Consider the following 9,598-nt stretch of genomic DNA (forward strand, 5'->3'; position numbering starts at 1 on the left):
ATAGAATGCATAACTAATTAATCCATGATATAAGTTTGAAGTAATTGCAAAGCATTCAGATTTGTGATGGACTAGACAGCGAAATTCAGCAGTAACATCTATCTGGGCTCCATTTCTGATATGGAAACTTCATTCGGAGTCATTGGGACGGATTTATCTATCCATCCATCAAATTCACCAGTTGAAGAATTATAACCTTTCGAGAATGCATTCGATTCCATGCCACCACTCAGTCCGATACAAAATGGAGGCTTGGAAGGAGCTTGGAGGGACACAGAGTAGCTGCTTAGCATAAGAACCACCATTGACATACTGGGTCTGTTTGCTGGATCTTCTTGAACACACAATAAGCCAATCTGAATACATCTCAATGCCTCACTTCTTGGCCAGTGACAACCCAGAAATGGGTCTAGTATTTCTGAAATTGTTCCTCTGGTCCAATGCTCCCATGTCTGTAGGAAAACAGTCAATCATTATCTAATCATATAATTATGATCAGATAAAATTAAGATACCACTACTACTTACATAGCTTAGCAAGTCTTCAGCTTGTTCAGTTTCGAGAAAATTACTGTTCTTTCGTCCCGTCAGTATTTCCAGAACTAAAACCCCAAAACTGAATATATCTGACTTTGCTGAATACTGACCACGCATGGCATACTCTGGAGCCATATACCCACTGTAAAAACATTGAAAATTATATCATTGTTAAGAGTGAGCTTCTCTTTTTAATCTTTACAGCTTCAAAATTCTACTTACAATGTTCCAACGACACGGCTTGTGGTGCCACCAATTTGATCACCGCCAAAGAGCCTAGCCAAACCAAAATCTGAAATCTTTGGATTCATGTCCTCATCCAACAATATATTGCTTGCTTTTAGATCGATGTATAATCTTTAGCTGAGAATCTTCATGCAGGTATAATAAGCCTCGAGCAATTCCATTTATTATCTTGTACCGTGTTCCCCAATCTAGTTGCTTGCGTTTGACAGAATCTGCTTCATACAAAATCCATAGTTCAGGGATTATCAAAAAAAAAAAAATCCCTGAAAGGAGTCAAATTCGTACAAAAAAGAAGTAAATAATAGCTTTAAGATGGAGCAAATATATACAATTTATATTGACGCTCAGTGTATGCGCATGTTCATAGTTGATTATAAGAAAGCAGAACAAGAAGAAAGTCACATACCAAACAGAATGGTGTCAAGGCTTCTGTTAGGAACATATTCATAGACAAGTATCTTCTCTTGTTCTTCCAAGCAAACACCCAAAAGCCTCACAAGGTTTCTGTGTTGAAGCTTTGCAACCAGCACTAATTCATTTTTCAGCTCTCCTATTCCTTGCCCGGAGCCTCTTGAAAGCCTTTTAACTGCTATTTCTCTTCCATCATGCAACAAGCCCTATGGATTAAGTGGGTAACCATATTGAGAATGTTGTTGATGATCAGAATCCAATTTACCACTTTTAACATCAATGAATTAGCAATAAGGCGGAAATGATTTTCACAATGAATTTTATTTTTGTTGCCACATCAAAGGAACAAACCGAGCTACATTACCTTGTAAACTGCACCGAAGCCACCTTCTCCAAGTTTATTTTCATCAGAGAAGTTTGCTGTTGCATCTCTAAGGATAGATAGATCAAATAGAATTGACTCCACATTTGTGATCTCTTCTGATTCGGTCAAAGCTACAAAAAGTGTGTAAAGGTTGTTCTTCAACAACTCGCTTTTGAAAAGCATCTTAAATTTTGACTTTGTGTCAAAGTTTAGCAATCAGCAATTTACTGGATGTGCAGAGCTTAATTAATTCACAGTTTATACTCACAAGGAATTTTCTTCGATAACCTCCTCTTCCAAAAGCAAATGCAAATAGTGCTAATTATCAGGACAGCGATGAACAGAGGGATGGAAATTGCAAGAATTATACCAGTGTTATTTTTCTTTCCTGTATCAAGAAATGTTATATTATCAGTAGTTCCTCCTCTGACATAAACATGAGGAAAAAAATTTTATTGTTATATTGTACTAGAAAAAAGTTGTGCAGTTTTCTGACAAGCCTCAAATACCTTTGTGATCATAAAGAACTTTTACTCATTTCTAAAGATGATGGTTCATAATCAAGAATCGATCAATGTAATTAAAAAAAAAATGGAAGATGTCATTCATTGACGCACTAATGAAAATGGTTGAAAGTTGTCTTTTCTTCATAATTTTTTAAAGCATATGCAGCACATCATGGCAAATTGTATCACTTTCAGTGATTCGAAGATAAGTCAGTGAACACCCCAAGAGGCATTTTTAAACTAGCAGAATTAATTTGATGTAAAAGAATAAATGGAGGGAAAGAAAAAAGCAATCATTTTCTCACCTTCTTCTTTAACTGTGGGTGTGATTGTGGTATTCGTACCATTAGACTGAGGAGAGGAAGCAGAAAGCAACACCATGGACTTGCCCTCATAGAATGAATACAACTCATACCTGAAATTGCATCTCACTCCAAGAACTCTCAGTCCTTGCTTATCTGCAAAACTGGAAATAGCATTAAAAGCACCTTGCAGGCATCTATAGCACTGATCTCCTGACAAATCCGGGGTGCACTGGGTCAAGCCATATATTTTGGGGTTAGACACAGTGAAGTTGGCCTCCCCGGTGGCGAATCTCCGGGATGAGTTATAAGATGCAAACTGGGCTATCATATCCATAAGCTCAACCACAAGCTTGTTAAACTTCTCAGGTTCAGACACGTTCTGGGTATTGAGTAGGATGGGGGGATTGGAGTTGTCAGTGGAGGAGAGGAAGTTTTGGTTTGAATAGCGGAGGAAACAGGGGTCATACCATACAAGACCACCCTTGTTGTTTGGGCATATCTGGATCACGTCTTGCCTGGCAACGTCGAGACAGTTGCGGCAAGTGGTGGCGTTGGTGTCACCGCGGCAGAGGACCAGGCCATAGATCTTGTCAGGCACTGTGCCCACTGTGTTGGTATAGAAGCCTGAAACAGAGCCATTGGAGGAGAGGGAAGGGAGGAGTGTGAAGAGGTTGGATTGAAAGGTGCTGTTTGTGGTGTAGTTGCCGGTTGTCCCACATGACTGATATACTGTGTCTGAGAGAGCTGGAGAAGCTACTAATGATGATAGTAACAAGAGTAGTAAAGTTTCTTCAGTAAGGCATAGCATGTTGGGATTTCAGTGTTTGTCAGTTAAGCCAATGGCCTCTGTTTATGTTGCTGAACATGAGTTGGGGAAAAGGGGAAAGGGCGAGAGAGTTGTGTGTGAAGAGCCAACGGGTGTGAACATGACCAGTTTGAAGAAAAAGAAGGTTGGAATTGCATCTGCTCAATGTTTTTTTAATAAACGCCTGATACATGGAATTGTGTTTATTTGAAAACTTTCCTGTGGGCCATGCACATCATAATTGGTGTGGTGGCAAACTAGCCAGCGATGTTTTACGAGTCAATGAGTCCAAGACGGAGACGTAAGTGAATTAATATCTCTCGATGGATGCACCTTTCTATCTGCTAGGGGAATGCCTTTTTTTTTTTATTTTTTATTTTTAACAAACACCACGTTGTTAGTTAAAACAAAAACAAACTTTAATGGACTGTTATGAAAATGAAAAATGGAAAATGAGCAGAGCAGACTCACAATTAAATTTTTTGAACAATTGTATTGTTGTAGTCAACCATTGGATAGCACTGATGGTATGACAGTATAAGATGAGGGGTCAGTGGGTTCGAAATTCTCACGACCGTCTTATTAAATATATTGTTCACCTGAAATTTTTACACTATTCTCATACTGTACATACACTGTACATCCGGGTTTCAATACTGTTCGGTACTGTTTATATTCATATAAAAAGAGCACTTATCGTCTATTATTCTAAAAAAAAATTGTATTGATATATTATAGTGCGTACTGTAGAATATTATATATTACTGTAGTAGTATTATTTATTTACTGTTTATGGGTCATCTAAGAGAAGATGTCGTTTTTCTCTCTTGCAAGATTTTTAATATATCTTCTGGGCATACACATAATAAGATTTTAATCACCCTATGTGATATATGGACAAGTTAATAAATTTCTATAAGGTTATTAAGCCACCGTAATAGATGCATATGTCTGTTCCTTGACACTTCTTGTGGAGAGATGTTTATTGTCTTTGTCAAAAAATAAAAATAAAAAAAAAATGTGCTCCTTTGCATGTGAACTCTGTAAACTCTGTTTTTGTTTTCATTTCTGTTTTATAGTTTCAAATGTACATAGTTTACCTTTCCTTTTTTATGCATGGGCCCGGTTTTTTACGTCTTCATCCATCCCAGGTGATATAGGGGTTTTGAACTGTAAATCTGAACCTATTCTAAGATTTATTATAACTATTATATCTAGTGAGATTTGAACTTAAAGCATTTTAAATTTTGACACTTATATTTAGAAAGGCGACAATGCAGCGAACCTGAGACGAAACACGTGGGGAGTCAGTCGCTCACGCGAACCGTGGTCTCAGCTTTTGCGAGATGGAAATCGAGCTTGGAGGCCACGGCTTGACAGCTCGAGGTGAACAGCTCATCTGAGGGACTCGATACTAATAGCCAAAATAGAATAGTCGTTTAAGCGACTTTATTTTTCCTAATGAAATCAATACCGTTTTGTTAATAACTCAATACTTTTTACTTTTTATTGTGGCATGTGGAATTCAAACGTTGAATGACACGAAAGGGCCTGACTTGACCTCTTTTTAACACACGAGACACACAAGGAAACTTTTCATGGTTGAAGATACCAATGAGTCCAGCCTCCATGTTGGAACAGATATTACTAACCTTTGGGTTTCACCTTTACCGCATATGATTTACGAGGGATATTTTTTATTATTATTATTTATTTATTTTAAAAAATAAATAAATCACTTCAATAATAAAACCCTATACAAACACCAACAACACCAAACACAACAAAAAACAGGATTACAGAGCAAACCACACGAAGTGGTACAGCAAACAAGAAAACAGATAGCAAACAGGAATAGAAGAAGACAACAAAGACACAGGCCGCCACTCAGCGCGACAGCACCTGGATACTTATTGGTAACTCACATTAGTTTGCTATAAAATTCTCCTCTTTTACCAATGCGGGCTGACCAGTACCTTGCCCACTGCTTCGTACACAGACACACTAAGCAGGCCATCTCATCCTGGTTCTAGATAACCTTTTTTTCTTTTTGGGTATAGCTTCGATCGATTGAATCGGGATGTGATCTCTCCGGACCTAAAGTGGTGACCTCTGCTGTCTCTTGGTGGACTTCGTCTCCTCAGCTCCTGGTTGTAGATCTTTGTTTGTGTTTTTTTCTGCTATTGTTTTTTTTTTTCTCTCATTGTTTTGTTTTGTTACACCCATGGTGTTGCATTCTCATCTTTTCTCTCTCCTCTGTTCTTTTCTTTTTCTTATTTGTCTTAGTCGTCTGTTGTTATTTTTGGCTTTTTCACTTTTTGAATAAATCAGTGATTTATCCACTTTTATCCAAAAACACGATGTAGAAAATTGGTTAACATTTAACTTCCTTCAGTAAAGATAATATTATTATTTTCTCAATTATGATATTCGAATACTTAAGTGACCAAACAAGATGGTCACCTTATTGAAGAGCAGAAAAATATTAGAAATATACAGTACGAGTTATGTGTCTATCAAACAATCCTGCAGAACGGAGACAATATATAATTTAATCCATGATATGCAATGCTTGAAGTAATTGGAAAGCATCAGGATCTCTGATGCTGAGAACTCTCCTGAATTATATTGGGGGGCAGCATCTATTTATCTGGGTTCCATTTCTGATATTGTAACTTCATTTGGAGTCATTGGGACGGACCCTTCAAATCTATCAGTGGACACATTAGTACCTTTCTGGAATGCATCTGAATCCATGCCACCGCTCAGTCCTACACAAAATGCAGGCTTTGAAGGAGATTGGAGGGACACAGAGTAGCTGTTGAGCATGAGAACCACCATTGACATGGTGGGTCGGTTTGCTGGATCTTCTTGCACACATAATAAACCAATCTGAATACATCTCAATGCCTCACTTCTTGGCCATTGATCGCACAGAGAGGGGTCTAGTATCTCTGAAATTGTTCCTCTGGTCCAATGCTCCCATGTCTGTAAGAAAACAGTCAATCATTACCAGATTATATGATGATGATTGGATGAAATTAAGATACCACTGGTACTTACATAGCTTAGCAGGTCTTCCGCTTGTTCATTTTTCAAGTAAATCACTGTTCTTTCGACCAGTCAGGATTTCCAGAACCAAAAACTCCATAACTGAATATATCTGACTTTTGCTGAATACTGACCACGTATCACATACTCTGGAGACATGTATCCACTGCAAACCATTGAAATTACATGATTGTTTAGTTTCAACTTCTTTCTTGATCTCTGGAGTTTCTAGTTTATACTTACAATGTTCCAACTACTCGGCTTGTGGTTCCCCCAGTTTGATCACATTCAAAAAGCCTAGCCAACCCAAAGTCTGATATCTTTGGATTCATGTCCTCATCCAACAATATATTGCTTGCTTTTAGATCCCGGTGTATAATCTTTAGCTGAGAATCTTCATGCAGGTATAATAGACCACGAGCAATTCCACTTATGATCTTGTATCGTCTACCCCAATCTAGTTGCTTGCTTTTGACAGAATCTACAACATACAAACCCAAAGATTTAAGGAATTATGAAACCACAAAAGACTTGAACACAACATACAAACAAGAAGAAGATAAAGGATTTAATATAGATTACGCACAGTTTATATTGGTGAGTGTGTGACATGTTTATATTTGAACAAAAGAAAGCAGAACAAGAAGAAAGGCATACCAAACAGAATCGTATCAAGGCTTTTGTTAGGAACATATTCATAGACAAGCATCTTCTCTCGTCCTTCCAAGCAAACACCCAAAAGCCTCACAAGGTTCCTGTGTTGAAGCTTTGCAACCAATACTAGTTCATTTTTTAGCTCCTCTATTCCTTGCCCTGAGCCTGCTGATAGCCTTTTAACAGCTATTTCTCTTCCATCACGTAATGTTCCCTACAAAATGAAAATCACAAAAAGCTTCAATGGACGGAAAGGGGAACGGTCATTCAAAGAACTATATAATCAGGTTATATCTTTAGCAATCAGTTGATTTTTCTAGTTTTCTTAATGAAATAACAGAGAGGGGTGTAGCTTTACCTTGAAAACAGAACCAAAGCCACCTTGTCCAAGTTTATTCACTTCAGAGAAGTCTTCTGTTGCATCTTTTAGCACAGATAGATCAAATAAAATTGACTCCACGCTTGTGATCTGCTCTGAGTTGGTCAAATCTACAAAAAGAAGTGTGTAAAGGAAGTGCTTTAAAATTCACTTTGGAAAAGTATCTTAAATTTTGAATTTGTTTCGAACTTAAAGTATTGGCAACAAATTATATGTACAGGGCTTAATTCATTGTTTATACTCACTGGGAATTTCCTTTGCCAACCTCCTCCAAAAAAAAAAGAAGCAAATGCAAATAGTGGTAATCATCAGGACAGCAATGACCAGAGGGATGGAAATTGCGAGAATTATACCAGTTTTATTTTCCTTTCCTGCATCAAGAGATGTTCTGTTATCAGCTGTTCCTCCTCTGGTATATATACATGTATATTGTTATTTTTAGATTAGTTGTGCCGCTATGTTACAGCTTCATTTTTATGATTTTTTTAATAAATTAGTAATTTATTCATATTTCAAAAGATCAATATACCGCAATTAAAAAAAAAATGTAAGATGTTAGTGATTTATGCGCTAATGAAAAGGATAAAAGTTATCTTTTGTTCATTATTTTGTAAAGCATAAAAACCATACCATGGTAAATAGTATTACTTTCAGGGTTTCCGTTTAAGATCACAAAAAAAAGGTCTCATCTAAATCCTTATTACAATAACTAAGAACAAATGCAAAGGAGGTTAGTCAACAACCCAGCAAACCTTTAAACTAGCTGAATTAATTAATTTGATGTAAAGGAGGGAAACCGATCAATATCTCACCTTCTTCTTCAACTGTGGGTGTGGGTGTGGGTGTGGGTGTGGTATTCGTACCATTCGACTGAGAAAGTACCACCATGGACTTACCCTCAAAGAACGAATACACCTCATACCTGAAATTGCATTTCACTCCAATAATTCTTAGTCCTTGCTTATCTGCAAAACCGGAAATCACGCTAAAAGCACCTTGCAGGCATCTATAACACTGATCTCCTGTCAAATCCGGGGTGCACTGGGTCAAGCCGTATATTTTGGGGTTAGACGCAGTGAAGTTGGCCTCCCCTGTGGCGAATCTCCGGGATGTGTTATAAGATGCAAACTGGGCTGTCATATTCATAAGATCAACCACAAGCTTCTTAAACTTATCAGGATCAGACACGTTCTGGGAATTGTACAGGATGAGGGGATTGTAGTCGTCGGTAGAGGAGAGGAAGTCTTGGTTGGAATAGCGGAGGAAACAGGGGTCATACCATACAAGACCACCCTTCTTGTTGGAGCATATCTGGATCACGTCTTGCGTGGCGGCGTTGACGCAGTTGCTGCAATCGGTGGCGCTGACGTCGCCGCGGCAGAGGACCAGGCCGTAGGTCCTGTTGGGCACTGTGCCCACCGTGTTCTCGTAGAAGCCTGAAACAGAGCCATTGGAAGAGAGAGAGGAGAGGAGTGTCAAGAGGTTGGATTGATAGGTGCTGTTTGTGCTGTAGTTGGCTGTCTCACATGACTGATATACCGTGTCTGATAGAGCTGGACAAACCAGTAATGATAATAATAAGAATAGCAAGGCTTCATTAAGGAATGGCATGTTGTGTCTGCCAGCCAAGCCAACTTTATAAGGGCTGTATATATATATATATATATATATCTATATATATGAATCAAGAGTCAAGTGGTCTGAACATGGCTTGTTTAGTTGCATGTCTGTCCGCATGCTTGGTATAAAGAGCCTGATAGAGCTAGAGAAACCAAGACTACAATGAGAGAAAGAAGGAGAGGAGTAGGAAGCGGAGAAGAAGAGCCATGGTACTACCAGGGCAAGGGTGAGACATGCAAGCACCTCCTTGGCACCTACATAACGTGGTTTATAGATACCAGGAGTCAAGACTCAAGTCAACGTGTATGTGGACACATGGGCGGACCATAAGACAAGTCTTGTCTGTCAAAATCCAATTGTGGTGGCAAAGTCATGCATCATAATTACTTACAATTAGAACTTCCAACTTCTTTTTGTTGGTGGTGTGCTCCTGGAGCATCTAAACAATAATATGACAATGGACAATGCTCCATTGACTGACTGCCATTCTATCAAACCACACCGGTTTGGAGCTTCATTAAATTGTTCCGCGATTCATCTGCCACAACACATATAGATATTAGGACGTGGGTTACTCCCCCGGATAGACCACCACCAAAATTTCCTTGTTTGGCAACATGCAGGTCTGGAGTAGTAGTCATTCCACTGTCGACTTACGTAAACTATACGCCTCCGCATGGAAAAATATGTGACTATTCGTTTTCTTGTTTCGGCTTTATGA

At 38.5% G+C, this 9,598-nt stretch overlaps 1 protein-coding gene across 1 annotated transcript; it reads right to left on the minus strand.

Annotated features, from left to right (window-relative positions):
* Nucleotides 1–98: 98 nt before the first annotated feature.
* Nucleotides 99–9,093, minus strand: LOC120277226. The gene is given in 18 exon segments (XM_039283978.1): nucleotides 99–452; nucleotides 528–678; nucleotides 759–884; nucleotides 886–994; nucleotides 1,189–1,399; nucleotides 1,558–1,688; nucleotides 1,826–1,945; nucleotides 2,369–3,182; nucleotides 5,826–6,161; nucleotides 6,237–6,278; nucleotides 6,280–6,315; nucleotides 6,317–6,343; nucleotides 6,345–6,390; nucleotides 6,468–6,705; nucleotides 6,882–7,092; nucleotides 7,237–7,367; nucleotides 7,503–7,628; nucleotides 8,070–9,093. Coding segments are annotated over 18 exon segments (4,008 nt in total). The 5' UTR covers nucleotides 8,869–9,093.
* Nucleotides 9,094–9,598: the final 505 nt, after the last annotated feature.

This window comes from Dioscorea cayenensis, chromosome 15 (assembly GCF_009730915.1).
Source record: "Dioscorea cayenensis subsp. rotundata cultivar TDr96_F1 chromosome 15, TDr96_F1_v2_PseudoChromosome.rev07_lg8_w22 25.fasta, whole genome shotgun sequence".
Taxonomy (NCBI): Eukaryota; Viridiplantae; Streptophyta; class Magnoliopsida; order Dioscoreales; family Dioscoreaceae; genus Dioscorea; species Dioscorea cayenensis.